This window comes from Lactuca sativa, chromosome 2, assembly GCF_002870075.4.
Source record: "Lactuca sativa cultivar Salinas chromosome 2, Lsat_Salinas_v11, whole genome shotgun sequence".
In the NCBI taxonomy this organism is placed as follows: Eukaryota; Viridiplantae; Streptophyta; class Magnoliopsida; order Asterales; family Asteraceae; genus Lactuca; species Lactuca sativa.
In genome coordinates, this window is record NC_056624.2 from 95,327,293 (window position 1) to 95,344,333 (window position 17,041).

The following is a 17,041-nucleotide window of genomic DNA, read 5'->3' on the forward strand; positions in this document are numbered from 1 at the left end:
AGACATATATTACCGGGAAAGACCCCTTCTTTTGTGCAAATCAAACAGTCTTTCCAGTCCATTCAGCCAGAAAGATCTGTTTGGACCTGAAAAAATGTGTATCAAACGGGGCCTAAGTGTGTGTGTGTGGGAGAGAGAGAGAGAGAGAGAGAGAGAGAGAGAGAGAGGAGAACTTGTGGGGTGGGGTGGGCCAAGTTCTTTTATTTTTATTTTTTTAATTAATAACTTATTAACCAAAGGGCTTCTAGCTCAGCGGTATCTGGTATTGCCCTCCCTCCTTGAGGTTGACGGTTCAAGTCTCGTTATGGACATAGGTGTATTTAAGGTGTAGTTTAGGAGTAAGATAGATTTGCCGTTTCAATAATAATAATAACTTATTAAAGGAAATATGAAAAAAAATCCAAAATAAAAACAAACAAAAGATATAGAAACTTCTTGATTTTGGATTATTCATACAAGTCGGAAATTTTTTGGATCTTATTCATAGTTTTTTGCAAACCACACGGAGCTTTGCGGTTTTATTAATAAAAATACAAGGGCATAAATCTTTAAATCTTTCGTTCTCGTATGCAACTAAAATAGGACATCCAGATTTTCATATGTTTTATTTTTTTATAACAATTTGTGAACTAGATGATTAAGCTCGAAGCATTTGGATATTTGATAGGTTGCACGAGTGCGAGTAGTAGGAACCAAACAAAACGTGAAGACTTGTAAAGGCTTTTTGCTCCACCAAAAGGAGTACACCACCGATTGGGAATACTCGGTAAATGCTTTAACAAGGCATATGCAATACAAGAAATCCAAACTACAACAAATTAAATGTTTGGTGATATTTTGTAGGGGTCACGTTAGTAATTTAATGATATGTGTGTGACCAATATGAAATATAAACGGAAGAACGAGTCACACCAAAATAGAGACTATTTTACCAAGTAAAACAAGGGATGGCCAATGCTAATTAGTAAAAACATTATTTTACGTCTACAAGGCTTATAATGTTAATGTGTTCTTGTAAATTACAAGCAAAACTTTTTGAATTTGTTTAAAGTTGGATTTATATCCAATATTTTCGTATGTAAATTTTGAAATTATTATATGGAATTTTGAGGTGTTTTAAGTTTTTATATACTTTGGTAATTACAATATTAAAATTTAGGCACAATCTTTTTGTAGCGGGACATGCTATTTTAAAAGCTGTTACAGACAAAGTCACCAAACATAAGAAATCATACATGAAAAATCAACACATGTTCATACCATTTGCATTTGATACGTTTGGTTTCCTCGCGTCGGATACGACGAAGTTTCTTAATAGAGTACAACGAATCATGCATAAAAATGTTATATCTCTTAAATCTATGGATGTATTCTTCAAAACAACTAGTTTTACCATACAAAAAAGCTTAGCTGCGCAACTTGTTGCCCGTTTTTACTCGTTGTATGATGATAACTAATATAAAGTTATTTTGTTATATATATATATATATATATATATATATATATATATATATATATATATATATATATATATATATATATATATATATATATATATATATATATATATATATAACTTTTCAAAAAAAAATCGGGTCTATAAAAAATCTCAAATTATAAGGATAATTTTATTCTTTTGGTTCAGTCTTATTATTTATAATAATAAGACTCCACGAATAAAAATTAAAAAGTTAAAATAGACAAGATAATATTGATATTTATATTGGTTTGATCGGTTTATATATATTTTTGTTAATTTTAATTTCATATATAAATAATATATTAGATTATGGTTACAAAAGTTATTATTAAAACAATAATATCCTTTTAATTATATATATATATATATATATATATATATATATATATATATATATATATATATATATATATATATATAAGCTTAGGTACTCAAACTCATCATGCTATGTCGTTTTGTATCATATAATACATTCTATTTGTCTAATGTTCTTATAAGTTAACTTCTAACTTGATTTACTTTCATTATTTTTGTAAATTACACAAGTATCTTTCTCTTACATAGTTTTCATTTTCAACTACAATATATATAGTCTAACAGGTGTTCGGCAAAAAGATGTGATATAAAAGAAAGATAATAGTGAAATTTCGAAAATCTTGAAAGTAGATCAAGTTAGGGGTTGAAATTTAAGAACATTATAATGAATATATGAAACTAAACGACATATTATAGTGTCTTTGGGTACCTAAGCTTATATACCCTTAAGGGTATATTCACTTTTCCTATATATATATATATATATATATATATATATATATATATATATATATATATATATATATATATATATATATATATATATATATATATATATATATATATATATATATATATATATATATATATATATATATGAGATCTATATTGTTTTCTTTATATATGGTTATATTAACTAAGCCTATTTAGATGGCGTTAATCTACTAGAACTTGAAAGCAAAAAAGACGAAGTATAATAGTTGAGGGACCAAAGATGTGACACATGTAAAGTAAAGCATTAATAAAGAAAGTAGTAATAAAAGGAGGTTTAAAACTCTAAAAGTAACCTGAGGGAGTAGGCGAAGCTGGTACTCCATCCTCATCTATCTCCTATTTTTCCTCTTTATTTGCCATCTCTCTCTCTCTCTCCTCTCTCTCTCTCTCTTCATTCCAACATTGCTTCTTCTCATAGCCCTTTACGCCTCTCTCTCTCTCTCTCTCTCTCTCTCTCTCTCTCTCTCTCTCTCTCTCTCTCTCATTTTTTTTATTTTGAATCCCAAATGTTGATGAAATCTGTATATATGTGTATGTATAAGTGTAATCCTTGAAAAATTCTATGATTGGATCCTCGGTCTTTTTCTTTACTGATCACGGCTAGGGTCTGAGAAACGAATTAATCCTGTATCCCTTTCCTCAAACCATTCACTTTGACATTGGTGTTCCTCTTGTTCTGCTTCTTCTTATTATTTTTTCTTTTTTTTTCTTTTTGATTTTCGATTGTCCCATTCCGTTTGCTTTTGATTTCAACTAGATCTGCATATGGGTCTATTATTAGGGGATATATAGATTCTTTTTACGGTATTTTAGCTACTACCAGATTTGAATTCAGCAATCAAGTGTTGGAATTGAGGATTTTAGTTTGATATTGAATTCATCGTAATTCCAGCGAAGTTTGTGGCTTTAGCTGTTAGTTGTGTTTCTTTTTTTGCTTATTAGATTGAATTCAATTTACAGTTTCTATCAGTGTGTCCACCATTTATTGTTTGTCCAATGACGAGGAATTGATATTTCTTCAGCAATCTAGCGTTCTTCGTTAAGGTAAAACCCTCGCTTGCCTTCCAATTTCAGATTTTTTTTTCTTCTTATGGATGTAAAACTGTGCGAGTGAGTTTATTCACTTATAGTAAGCTCGATTCTTCCGGTCTTTTATTTATTATGATATTAAATATCAGGAAGCGTATTAATGGAGACTAAGCAAAGTTATTAATAAATATTATTCATGTGGGTTTGATAGAGTAGTTTAATTGCTTTATATGGTAAATTGGAAGTGATTTTTGATGTTAGAAAAATGAATCTATGTGCTACTGTTTTTTGTGGGATTTGGGGTGAGGTGAAGAGCCTCTACATGATAGGTGATAGGTCCATTTCTTACTTGATGCTGGATTATTTCTTGCCAATTTTTATTCAGTTTTCAGAGGCAATTGTGGGTTTTAGATATTGTTTTAAAGAAATCTGTTGAGTATTCAATCCTGACATGATGAATTCATATTCTATTACAATAGTTCCTTAGTATTAGAGGCTGTTTGGATGGGCTTTTTGAAAGTGCTTATTTAACTTCAAGCGACAATGATGAGTTTCTAGTTTCATACTAGTTAGCAGGTAGCAGCAACAAAATTAATCATCAAATCAAAGGGTAGAGAAAAACTACTTATATACCCTTATTTTATCTTACTACTTTGTTACTAATGAAGATTTTCCATGAAAAGTGATTATTATAACTTGAAGGTGCAGAAGAAGTTTTAGTTCTAAAATGACACCTCTTAAAAGTTTGTTAGTATTTGGAAAGATTTGTTCCACTCTGCTGATAGATAGCTATATGTTTGTTTGTCATGTGTGTGTTATGAAGATGAGCAACATGACAAGTGAAAGCGAGGAGAGAATAAATTCACCGAATGATGAAGCCAGCAGTGAAAGAAACATGATAGGAAATGGGACACTGAAGAAAGGTCCATGGACATCTGCTGAAGATGCAATTTTGGTGGATTATGTGAACAAAAACGGAGAGGGGAATTGGAATGCTGTTCAGAAGCACTCTGGGCTTTCTCGTTGTGGTAAAAGCTGTCGTTTAAGGTGGGCAAATCACTTAAGACCTGATCTCAAAAAAGGTGCCTTTACACCAGAGGAGGAACGCCGGATCATTGAACTCCATGCTAAAATGGGGAACAAATGGGCACGCATGGCTATTGAGGTGCTTCCCAATTACATTTGCAGTTTTTTCTTTTTTTAATTCCAGTCCTTCCTTAGCTGCTATATCCAAGCAACTTGCATGCATTGATATTCTTTTGTGAATGTAAATTGATATTATATGTGTGTTTGCATGTCCAAACTTATTATTCCTTGCTTTCTTTTGATTGTTCTTCACAATAAGTCCACATTTGTAAGTAGACATGCATACATACACACATTTAATAGCATATTATATACATACAAAGACATCCTACTAAGCATATGTCTTCAGCACTTGAGAAAAAGATTCTAAGAAAATCTGAGAAATAAGTTTGGCAATAGTAACTCTCATGTTTGATGTTCTGTTTTAGTTTTATTTCTTTCCACCATACACATTCTGACCTGTTCCATGAGCTGAATGATTATATATGTCTGTGCATAATTTCAAGTATTCCCCTTGAGTTGGTCTTGCTATATGATAAATCAAGGTTAATGGAAAACTGATTATGCATAGTTAGAACTTTCTTCTATGCTTCTTGCTAAGATAGGAATGCTTGAAAGTAGGGTATCTAAGGTGTGTTTCTTTTTGACTTAATAAACTTAATGAGGAGGAAGCTATACATACATATTAACGTTTCTTTTTTACTTAATAGAGAAAGTCAGGGAAATGAGAGTCTCCCCATTAAGTCCTAATCTTTTACAAATTTTCCCTCATTTATTTGTCCCATCCAATTCCCCAAGTATGTGATAATGTGTAAATTTATATGCATACATGTGTATGACCTTGAACTTGGAAACATAGAAATCGATGAGTCAAATTGTTACATGTTTTAGTTTTTTTTACATATGTCAAATATGTTGTATTTAATTATTTGAAACATTCATAATTAGTTCTATCAAATATTTAAGATCACTTATCATTATTTATATAAAGAAAGTATAGAAGTATTTTTATAAAACATTTGTTCATTAAGCACTTCCTACAGAAAGAAATAATTTATTTTGACAACAGTTCCTGTAGGCAATTAGTGAAGTAGTAGGAGCAAATGAGTTTCTAAAACCTTGAAGAAGTTGGTTGTAGATTGATAGAAACTTTATGAGGAAAAACTTGAGTCCTGTTAGTGGATGAAGTTTGTGTTGTATAAGAATAAGGAGAAGATTAAGAAGAAGCTAGTATTTGGGCATGTTTAAAGCTAATTATGGTGATAAAGACTTAAGTAGTTGCTGAACATTTAAATGAAAGTATGTTGCTATTTCTTGCTAATTAGACGGACATGCGAAATGCAAAAGTTGTGTGTGTATATTTGTAGTTGAACTGAAATTATGTAAGTTTATTTATAGTGTAATAAAATAAAATGGTGATTGGTTTTTGTTATCAGTTACCCGGACGTACAGATAATGAAATCAAGAATTTCTGGAACACAAGAACCAAGAGACGACAGCGTGCAGGTTTACCGATTTACCCTCCAGACGTATGCCTCCAAACACTAAACGACAACACACAATCCCAAAACATGGGCACATTCCCAAATGGAGATACATCATCATCACATCCTGAAATCTTGCCAAATAACAACTTCCAAATCCCAGCAGTGGAGTTCAAGAATTTAGGATTAAGCCATGAGTTATTTGCCCCAAGCCTCCTGGATAATTTTCTTGATATTCCCGGAAATACCCTCCTCGGATCCAATTTCCTATTCCCGATTTCACATCCTCCCAAAAGAATCAGAAGATCCGATCCATCATATCCCATCTATGATGGTGGTTTGAATGATATTTTTCAATATGAAGATTCGTCCTTTTCAGGCAGCCATGCCTTTTTAAATGGCAACACTTCTTCTTCTGATCCCATTTCATGGGCCACGAAGATGGAGCTCCCTTCACTCCAATATTCTTCTACCCAAAAAATGGGTAGCTGTGGTGCACCTTCTTCCCCGCTGCCTTCTCTTGAATCTGTTGATACTTTGATCCAATCTGCTCTGATTGGTCATCAAAAGTCGGATAATAGGAACAGCGGTTTGTTGGAAGCAGTGCTCTACGAATCACAAACTTTGAAAACCTCAAATTCGAAGAATTCCAATTCTAATTCCAATTCCAATGATGCTGCTGCTGCCTGTTCATCTGATGATGATGACTGGGAAGCTTATGGGGACCCCATGTCACCCTTGGGTCATTCTGCTGCATCGGTCTTCAGTGAATATACTCCTCATACCTCACTCGATGAACATCATGATCAATCCCTCGAGGCTATTTCAGGTGATATATTACCATCCTACCTTCATTTCTTTCTATATTAACTACCTAGTTCAGTTTTTTTTTCCTTATCAGGATATTATAATTGTTTGTATATATATATTCTTCAAACTACAATGTTCTGTTATAGGAATGGATTCTGTAGATTTTATCAAGTACAGTGCCTTATAAAGAAAAAAAAAATGAAAGTATAATGGACAAATGAGGGAATGTAGGTTGCATTTAGCCCTTTTTTGTGCAACACCTTCAAATAACTGTGTATCATTTAGAACAACAATCAATATGAATCGTTCAAGTCTATCCTTATTCTTTTGATGAAATTCCCTTTTTATTTATTTTGCGTCTGTGATGTGAAAGTAGGATACTATATATATAATACACAAATAAATGGAAAGTAGGTTGCTATTTCTTGCATTTAGCCGATTTACGCCACTCAATAAATATGATTGATTGGTTGAGTTGGTTTGATGAAATTTGTTTTGTGTGGTGTGTGTTTTATGTGGTGTGGTGTGAAGTGAAGCAGGAAGCAGCAGCAGCAGCAGCAGCAGATGAATCTGGTGGTCAGCAATTGGAGAGAGAAGACAATGACATGATGATGAAGTATTGCAGGCCAGATTTGCTTCTGGATTCTCCCTGGTTCGGTGGTGGTGGTGGTTCCACTTCCACTTCAAACAAAGACCATTGTGGGCTGCTAATCGACCCTCTCAGTGCACTTTTTCCTGATGATTTTTGCAACGTCTCGTCTATGCCTGGGCCTTCTTCACCCTTTGATGTTTGATGTGTCGTGCAAATGAAGATGAAATCTGTTAAATACTTTGAGAATTTTCTGGTATGGATCCATTGTGAGGATCTTATTTGGTTAAATGTTGATTAGACCTCAGATCCTTTCCTTTACATTTCTACTACTTCGGAGTTTCGACCTTTGATTTGACTTTCTCATGTTATAGACTTGTTTTGGCTATATTTCCACTAAAAATGTTCATCAATAATGTGTTCCCTAACAATTTTACAACTGGATATTGGAAATATATTGTATTCAAATCTACTTTAACATTGTGCTATCCAATCTTTATCATTGTGAGGATAAGGAGAAAAGGAGTGAAATATCATCTTATTTGGCTTTTTGATATGTAACTTTTTTATGTTTTGGAGTTGGAGATTAAAAAGACAAAAAAAAAAAAAAGTTATTTGAAAATGTGGTCGATGGCTCTAAGGCTTGTGGTGGTTGATAAAGGTGTGTACTAATATAGTAGAATTTAAAGAGTATTTATTTGTTTGTTTTAACATTTTATTTTCGTTTCATTCTATTGTAGGATTGTATTATATTTTTAAAATAATTTAACTTTTGAAAAATATGTCCATTATAACATCGCACCTTTTAATTTGTTATTATTTTAAAAAATCTACCCAATATAAGCAGTAATAATTTCTTATTTGATTGGAAGATATTGTTATAACTGGATAGAATGAAAAAAGAATAAAAGCGAGCATTGGCATCCGGGTTATAATGTGTTGTCTTAGTATTACTATGGAGCACCACTTTGGGCGTGTTATAGTGTTAAAGTTAAGGTGTTCGTTTGGATAGATCGGTTTGATCCGATCCAATCAAGTGAATCAAAATTGATTTTAGTTTTCAAAACATGGATCTGAATAGTCCAAACTAAATTCAAATCCAATCCGATCCGAACCAATTATAATTCAGTTGGATCGGTTTTTTCTAATTCGGTTTACAAAAACCGAAACTTTTTAAAACATCATAAAATTACAATATTACCCAACTTTACACAAGAAGCAAAAACAAATTATTTTGTTGTTATTTCAAATTTATACACAACTAATAAGAACATATATTATAGTTAAATACTTTATAGACATAAAACTTTTGAGAGAAAATGCATATTAATGTTTTTTTTATCGGGTGAAATGTTTTGAACCTATTTGAAAAAACAAATTACAAAATTAGTAAACAACTATAGATATATATTATAAATAGATAAATTATAAATATTTATTCGATTTTTTTGGACTATTCGGTTCTGATTTTATAAACCAAAATCAATCCTAAATCCAAAATAATAATTCGGTTTTGTTGAAAACCAATCCAAAAATCCGTATATCCGAACCAAATAGTCCAATCCAAATTGTCCAATTGGATAATTCGGTTTTATCCGAATAGTGAACAGCCCTAGTTAAAGTGATAAAGATTAAGCTTAGTACGAAATAAAAATACTAGGTAAGGTACCAAAGGGCTTATGTAATTCACTATTATATATATATATATATATATATATATATATATATATATATATATATATATATATATATATATATATATATATATATATATATATATATATATATATATATATATATATTAATTACCAAAATCCGTTTGTGAGGCAACTCACTATTCATTTCAACTTCTCTTCCTATCCGTCGATTGTGCTGTCATCTCCTTTTCTTTTTCTATGATGTTCCCACGATTTATATATATTTTTTTTTAAATTTTCAAATCCAAGTTTACTAAACCCAAATCATGTTATATATTGTCAAACATGCATTATTAAATGTAAAACAATAGTTTTTGGAAATAATCATTTAGCTTCTGGTCATAGAAGATTTTCATATTTATAATCTTTTCCCCTCATTTAATTTTTATTTAATAGTTTTTACCCCTAATAATTTTAAAGTTAAATTATTGGTATTTTATACATTACGATTTGATCCCCTATTATATTTTAAAGTTACACTTCGACTCCTTACATATTTTTTTAATAATCTTTTTTTTTTATCAATTTCTTTACGATACAATTTCAAGTCTTATTTTTGTCCGTCTTCTCCGTACATAATTATTTGTATCCAAATTTTATTTTGATATTTTTATGCTCCAGTTTATATGGTTTAATCGTCTCCATGGTATGTATGGTGTCGATCTGCGTTTTTGAACATACCGGGGCTTCCGCAGCATTGCACAGACGGTCAAAATCCTAGTTTCTATTAAAGTGAAGAGCAGAAAAAGGAGAAAAAACAAAAAGATATAAAAATGGTTAACAGCACCCCCATTACCAACTCTAACATTAGAAGGGTAAATGACAATGTTGTAAAACAAAAAAGGTGAGAGTGAGACCATATCCACCATGCTTATAAATTCCGAACTTCTTACCTTTGGAACATACAGGGTACAGGTACAGCTTACAAGAAAGAAAGAAAGAAAAAGAAAATGTAAAAATATCCCTTTCAAAAATTAAAATGAATAAAGCAGAACATAACAAGAACAAAAATGTTGGTAAAAGATATAACAGCAATCAGATGCTGGCTTGATTCTTGAAAGGGGTGTAGTATTCTTATCAGTAGACCAATCCAATAAATACCAAACACAGTACAATTCCTTCTATCCTATGTATGTATCATCAATTGCCATACATAACAAACAGAGCAAAAGTGTAGAGGATTGCGCTTAGCAAATAGCATGCAAAACACAACCAAACTAATAATCCCAAGTATTATAATCCCTTTTTCCAAAATTACTGGAATTCCCAAATCTCGATGCTGAATACCTGTGGCTGTGGGTGTGTTGATGATGATATGATCCATTGGAAGTTTCATAATGAAGTTTTCGTCCATGACTGTTGCTGTTGCTATTGCTATTGCTATTATATCCTGAATTATAACCACTACCATTATTACTATTATTATTATAGGTATGGGATCTCTCGCCGGACTTGTACCTATCTTGAAACTTAGGAGGAGGTGATCCCCATTCACCGGGGTCTTCAGTTGTCCAGCCACCCCTACTATTACTACTACTCCTTCGCTTGTTATTAAGTTGAGAATGAGATGAAGTTGATTGCCCAAATTGTGTTTTATTCTTTTTACGAGGGTTACCTAAATCATGAGAAACATGGTTATCCCTCGACTGAGACCGACTCTTCCTAGGAGTTGAGTATTCGTTTTTCCTCTTTTCCTTCTGAAAAAAAAAACCCAACACATAAATAAAGCAATTTAATGTTTCTTGCAACAAAACTATATTAATCCATAGAGATTCGGATTATCTGAAAAAATGGATAAGAAAAAACAAATACCTTAGTAGAAGTAGTAGTGCATTTACGTGCCAAATGGCCTTCCTGACCACACTTGTAGCAAGAACTAGGAGTCCCAGTCCCAGTCCCATTACTGGTTGTTTCTGCATGAACTCTTGCACATTCCTGTACAAAAATTAACGATTATTTACAAATGTTTCAAGAAAACTTTTTTTTTTTACAAAATTATTCTCAAGGACTTACCCAACCGTTATGGCCCAACTGACCACATCTATAACAAGAAACCTCTCTTGGCCCAGCATTTCTATTGTTCACACAACAAAGATGCCCAAAGCACTTGCAAACATAGCATTGTATTTCCTGATAAAAACAACAGTGTCAGGCGAATATATGTACATATTTATATATACATAGTATATGAAACATAACTGACCTTGAGGTCATCTGGAGAATATGCACTCTTGCATGAGAACATTTCATGCCCTGAATCACCACATTTCAAACATATTTTAGCATTTTGATACCCCCCAATGGATTTCTCAGGGCAATCTTTCGCACGGTGTCCACCTTTCTTGCAAATGAAGCAATCTTTCCCCTGACAAAAAGAAAATAATAAGACCCAACTAGATCATCATACACCTTAATTTAACTACACATCCCAACCTTGTTGCACTGCTTCACATTGTGGTCAAAACTCCCACAAACAAAACAAGGCTTCTTGCGTCTAGCTGATGTACAGTTTGCACTTATATGACCACCTTCACCACAATTATAGCAATTTCCCCAGTTGTTATCTGGAGGATCAAAATACCTTGGTCCCCTCTGAATATATATAAACAAATTATTAAAAAATATCAGAGCTCACAGTCATAATTGCAACAGATTTATATGACTTTTTTTTAATGTATTCATTAGACCTACAAGAAGCTTTCGCAGCACAATATTATCAGATTTCTCTGCAGGGTTTGTCTCCAATGTTACATCACTATCTTTTGGTTCCTCGTCTTCAACCTGTTACAATCAAAAATATGTTATAAAATTTCGACAACCACAATGCACCAGAAACTTGTACAATTTTGCCTACCTTATCCAGTGAAGAAAAAAAAAAAAAAAAAAAAAAAAACATAATATTCAATTGAATTTAAACTGCTTACAGCATTGTCTTCCATCTTCTCCTTCCTTCTCTCCTTCCTCTTCTTCCTCTTTTTCTTCATTTCTGTCAGATTTTCGTCGGGCTTTGAAGAAGATGCTGAAGGATTAGTATTGGTTTCATTACTTAACATTTCTTTTTCAACGGCTTTCAAGCTTAGGTCATTATCGGCATCATCAGTGCTGCTGAGAAATATTGGGGCAGAATCAGACTTTGGATCTTCAACCTAATTACAATCAAAAGAAAGATTTAAATTTACATCGAGGCCACCAGCATGCAGCTGATTTTTGTGAACAAACAAAAACTTCCAACTATGCTATCCACACTTGCCCAGTTGCTCCAGTGTAAATAACTATAATTACTCAAAAAAAAATACTTCCTACTATTAATAATCTTTAAGGCGATGTCTGGAGACATCAATTCGTGTAAATTTTCAATTGGAATCGAGGCAGATGTTAGTTGAAACAAACCCATCATTCAAATCTCTTCGCTTCGTGAAAGGAAACAAACAAAGTGGATTCCAAATGAACGAAATAAAGGAAGTCCGTCATTAAATTTATGCACAATAACATGTACATCGTTGCCTTTTCGCAATTTTATGGATGCTTTGACACAAATAGACGGCGAACACAAAATGGAAAAATAGCGAAAACAGAAAAGCTCAAATTTTCAATTGAATTCGAACTGCTTACAGCATTGTCTCGCGCCCCCATCTTCTCTTTCCTCTTCCTTATTCTTTTCTTCACTTCTGTGGTAATTTCTTCAGGCTTTGAAGAAGATGAAGGATTAGTATTGGTTTCATTACCACAGGCTCGTAACATTGCTTTTTCTACGATTTTCAAGCTTAGGTCATCATCGGCCTCGTCGTCGCTGCTGAGAATAACCGAGGCAGGATCAGACTTTGGTTGTTCATCGGCTTTAGGGTTTGCTTTTGGCAGTCTTGGCTTCTTCCTTGGCGATTTACCCATGGTTTAGAAGGCGAGTTAGAAGGTATGCTGCGATTGGAATTTTAGAGAAACCCTAACCCTTGTTGCCGCCTCGTATTCGTAGGTTTTGAACGTTCCTACCGAGTTTCTATACCATTTAAATTATCTGTATTTATATTTACGGAAAAAATAGTAGGGTGTATTGAATTTGGAATTATTAAAAATATATTTTTGATATAATTTCTTAAACTTTTTTGTATAGGGAATATTTAAATTTGTTATTAGATGGGGTAATTTTTTTAGTTTTGTGAAATATAGGGATAATTTTTGTAGTTTTGATTTTTGTACGGATTATTTCTATAATTTTGTGAAAAATAAAGAACATTTTTATATTTTGTGAAACATCTGGATCATTTATGTAAATTTTCTAACAGACATGATGTGAATGCGAATCGCAACCTTTCGCAGTCTAAATCAATTGTTGGATGCGACCGAAGAGTCATTGTGAATGTGAAATTTGGGAAGGTGACTACGAACGATTAGTCTTGGTGTGTGGATGCGAAAGTTCATAATGCGAAAAGTCACGTGTGCATGGAGTTTGCATGGTCTCATACGTCGGTGAGGCGGAAGGTTCTACGAGCATGTTTGGTTTGTTTTTAGTCTGAATAAGCCTTTAAAATGTAGTTTCTTTTTATTTTTGAAGTTTCCTTTATTTTGTATATGCCTTATTTTATTACATTTGTAAGGCTGTATAAAGCCCTTAGTTGAACCTTTTCATAGATGTCTTTACTTACTGATTATCGAAATAAAGAACATTCTTCTTTGAGGTGCTTACTCGTCTTTTTCAATTATGTATCGCATTTTCTAGGTTGATATGAACTCAAATTAATAGGTCTTGATTTGTTTTCATCGATACTCAATCTATAAGCCTAGATTGTTTTTCACTTCTATCTTTTCTTGATTTCTTATTGTGCAAGTTCTTTAATATTCCCGTGTTCTTGGTTTTAATCTTAGATATTCGGCTGCATTCTAAATTATTGAAAGTAATCCCTCCATACATGCATCATGAGTGGTATCAGAGCGTCAATTTTCGATTTTCTTGAAGTGTGTGTTCGGTTGATAGATCTTGTTGTTGGTGTTTGGAAGTCGCTTCAAGAAACCATGAACGTTGATGATCCAAATTTCACTAACGCCTTGCATGGTTTGCAAGAGGGTGGAGAAAGGTGGCAACCTAGGCGTGGACCATTTAGGGTGGCTGAAGAATACAAGGTGAATGACTTGCCTGAGTTTGTTGGTGGTGTTGATCCTGAAGTTTACTTGGATTAGGATAGGAAGATCGATCGGATCTTTGAGTTTAAGGAGTTGGATGATGATAAGTGTTGTAAGTGTGTGGTTCTTAAGTTGAGTGGAGGAGCATCACTATGGTATAAGGGCTTGAAGAATAGAAGGGGTCGTGAGGGTAAAGAAAAGATCACTTCTTAGGAATCTTTGAAGCAGAAACTTCGAAAAGGATTTGTTCTTACTCATCATAGATCGGCCACCTATAAGAAGATGATGTATTTGAAGCAAGGATAGCTAAGCGTGGGCGAATACATCAATAAGTTCAAGAAGTTGACGTTGTTGGGGGATGTTGAGGAGTTTGAAGAGCAAAAGATGGCATGCTTTACTAGTGGGTTGAATTACAACATAGCAGGTGTTGTGGAACTTTATCCTTGTTTTGATTTTAACGCGCTTTATAGTCTTAGTTTGAAGGCAGATTCGCAAGGGAAGACAAAGTTTGTGGTAAGTTCTAGTGGAGTGACGGATAAACCCAAGCCTTGGGTGAAGTCAGAAGCAAATGTGAAAGCAACTACTACTTCTACTGTTGCGAACAGCCCCATCATGACTCTAAAAACAAGCAGTGTGAATAAAGAAACGAGTATGTCTAGGGTTTGTTACGTTAACTGTCAAGGGTTTGAGCACTACAAGAACGCGTGTCCAAACAGAAAGGTAGTGATGCTTAGAGAGGCTATTGCGATCCGGGATGAGTTATCGGAAGAAGAATCAGTTTTTGGACGACACTTTTGTTTATGAGGAAGTTTGTGAAGGAGAAAAGGAAGAAGAGAAATATGAATCCCCAAAGTAAGATACAATGTTGGTCCTTAGGGCTTTACAAACTCAGGTGGTACATGTTGATAGCGATCATAGGGATCAATTTTTCATACTAAAATGGCGTGTGAATGATCGATGGTGTAGCTTGATCATCGATGGTGGTAGTTGTACGGATATGGCTTAAAGTGAGATGGTTGCGAAGTTGGGTTTAGTTACAACAACCCGTCTTAAACCATACTCACTTCATTGGCTAGACGATGGGAATAAAGCAAAGGTGACAAAACAAGTTCGGGTTGTGTCACACCCCCGAACCAGACGGCAGAAACGTCCGAGGGCTATTGTGACTTAATTGAATACCATCACAATGATTATACATGAATCATAACATCATTCATCACCATGCATCGAAATATTACAACTGATATTGTTTACATTCAGTACATTGTTTTAAACATTACATTTCCATAACATAAACCGTTCGATACTAATTTAAGCAAAACAACATGACATCACTGGATACATATTCTTCGGTTTACCTATTATTTGAGAATACAAGTATTTTGGAAAAATGTCAACATATGAAATGTTGGTGAGTTCATAAGTAATGTTGTGAAAAAATGATTTTTGTGAAGTTTGAAAACCCAGAAAATCCGATATTTTCTGAAAAGAGTATGGTATATAAGAAAAAATGTGAAGATCCGTAAGTATGCTTGTCGATTTTTGTATCCATGTATAATTGTTAAACTTTGTATACGTCACATAGGTAAAAGTGTTGAACTTCCCGGGAAAACCTGATGTTTTCCCAATACTTAAAATTAAGTGTCTTATTTATTACTATACTGAAACGACGATTGTTTTTTATTACCCAGGTGACATTTGATTAATTATGGGTTGTGAGTTGTTATAATCACGCATTAATGAAAATGACTAGTTTATAACTAGTAATTACAAACGATCCCTTAGGCTTCGTCCATACTACTCACTTAATCCAACCACCCTGACTTCTCATAGCCCCACAACCGAGGAGAAAGGAGGGTACGAAGCCCCTTTATTTCCATAAGTTGTTCAAGGCTATTGGGAATGCGAAAGGCGCTTGGCCCGACTCGCATTTGACTTCTCGACTTCATTAGCAGTACCAATGGACCCTTGGGGCCCAACAACACAATAGAGCTATTGAAAGTCCTTTTACATGGAATTAGGTCATAGAAGGCCCAATAACATGTAAGCGAGTTCCCTTCAGGCCTAAAGATCATGTTATTGGGCTAGCAAGGCTCAACAAGCACGATTTGAAACTTTCAAGCCCAAAGATTGAATATTAACTCCTCGTAGATTTCGCATGTTTATTGAAGTACTATTGTTTATTGATTTTTGATTTGTTATTGATTCGAGACCGAATCAATTCGTTTGGTAACGATATTGGTGTTGAAAGTGTATTTGTTATTACATTTCGCCGGTAGTCGTGGTTCTCGTATTTTATCTTAAGGGATTTATTTGTTTAAAAGTAAGAGTTTACATTTTCACGACCCTTCTTGGATAAAATTTACACTTTTAGTCCTTTATATAAAAGAATTTCCATTTTAGTCCTTAAACCCCTTTTTTGACACTTTAGTATCAAAACTTATTGAAAAGACATTTTCAGCCCAAATTTACTTGATAAACAGCTAAGTCCTTCAAAAATGAAGTTTTCTCGGTTGGAACCCCCATTTTCGCAACCTTTACAGTTTTGGCCCAAAATGGAAATTTTTTGCATTTTTGATCCCTTTTTAATTTGAAAAACATTTTTGACCTTTGAATTGGTTTTAATACACTTGTAATCCCCTGTTTTACAGAAAGTTGCATTTCCAGCCCCTCAATTTCAAAAATCTCGCAAATTAGGGCTTATTGGGCCGAAAAGCCCATTTTAGCCCATTATGTTCAAAATTTACATTTTAAGCCCCTCAAAAATGTTGATATTCAGAAAAATTATTTTAGAAACTGTTTGGACCCTTTTCAACCTCCAGAAATTATCATTTGTCGTTTTGGGCCCTTAGTTTTGTATTTTTGACAATTTAAGCCCAAAAATGGGTTTTATGTCCAATTATGTTCATCCTAACCAAATGAACTATTTTTCTTGACTTGA

General features: G+C 33.3%; 2 protein-coding genes across 4 annotated transcripts; one reads left to right on the top strand and one right to left on the bottom strand.

Annotated features, from left to right (window-relative positions):
• Nucleotides 1–2,603: 2,603 nt before the first annotated feature.
• LOC111911887 (transcription factor GAMYB) lies at nt 2,604–7,776 on the top strand. 2 transcript variants are annotated; one of them, XM_023907634.3, is made up of 4 exons: nt 2,604–3,334; nt 4,143–4,484; nt 5,842–6,718; nt 7,231–7,776. In XM_023907634.3, the coding sequence occupies exons 2-4, from the start codon at nt 4,143–4,145 to the stop codon at nt 7,491–7,493; spliced, it is 1,482 nt and encodes a 493-aa protein (XP_023763402.1). In that variant the 5' UTR covers nt 2,604–3,334; the 3' UTR covers nt 7,494–7,776. The 2 variants fall into 2 exon arrangements, with proteins under 2 accessions (XP_023763402.1, XP_023763401.1); XM_023907633.2 differs by lacking the exon at nt 2,604–3,334 and having other exon boundaries at nt 4,137–4,484.
• Nucleotides 7,777–9,998: 2,222 nt separating this feature from the next.
• On the bottom strand, nt 9,999–12,974 carry LOC111911886 (protein AIR1). 2 transcript variants are annotated; one of them, XM_042898750.2, is made up of 9 exons: nt 12,598–12,974; nt 11,910–12,131; nt 11,677–11,766; nt 11,419–11,577; nt 11,189–11,350; nt 10,999–11,115; nt 10,798–10,920; nt 10,444–10,682; nt 10,235–10,375 (listed from the first exon to the last, which is right to left on the bottom strand). In XM_042898750.2, the coding sequence occupies exons 1-9, from the start codon at nt 12,871–12,873 to the stop codon at nt 10,369–10,371; spliced, it is 1,395 nt and encodes a 464-aa protein (XP_042754684.1). In that variant the 5' UTR covers nt 12,874–12,974; the 3' UTR covers nt 10,235–10,368. The 2 variants fall into 2 exon arrangements, with proteins under 2 accessions (XP_023763400.1, XP_042754684.1); XM_023907632.2 differs by having other exon boundaries at nt 9,999–10,682.
• Between the last annotated feature and the right edge of the window lie 4,067 nt (nt 12,975–17,041).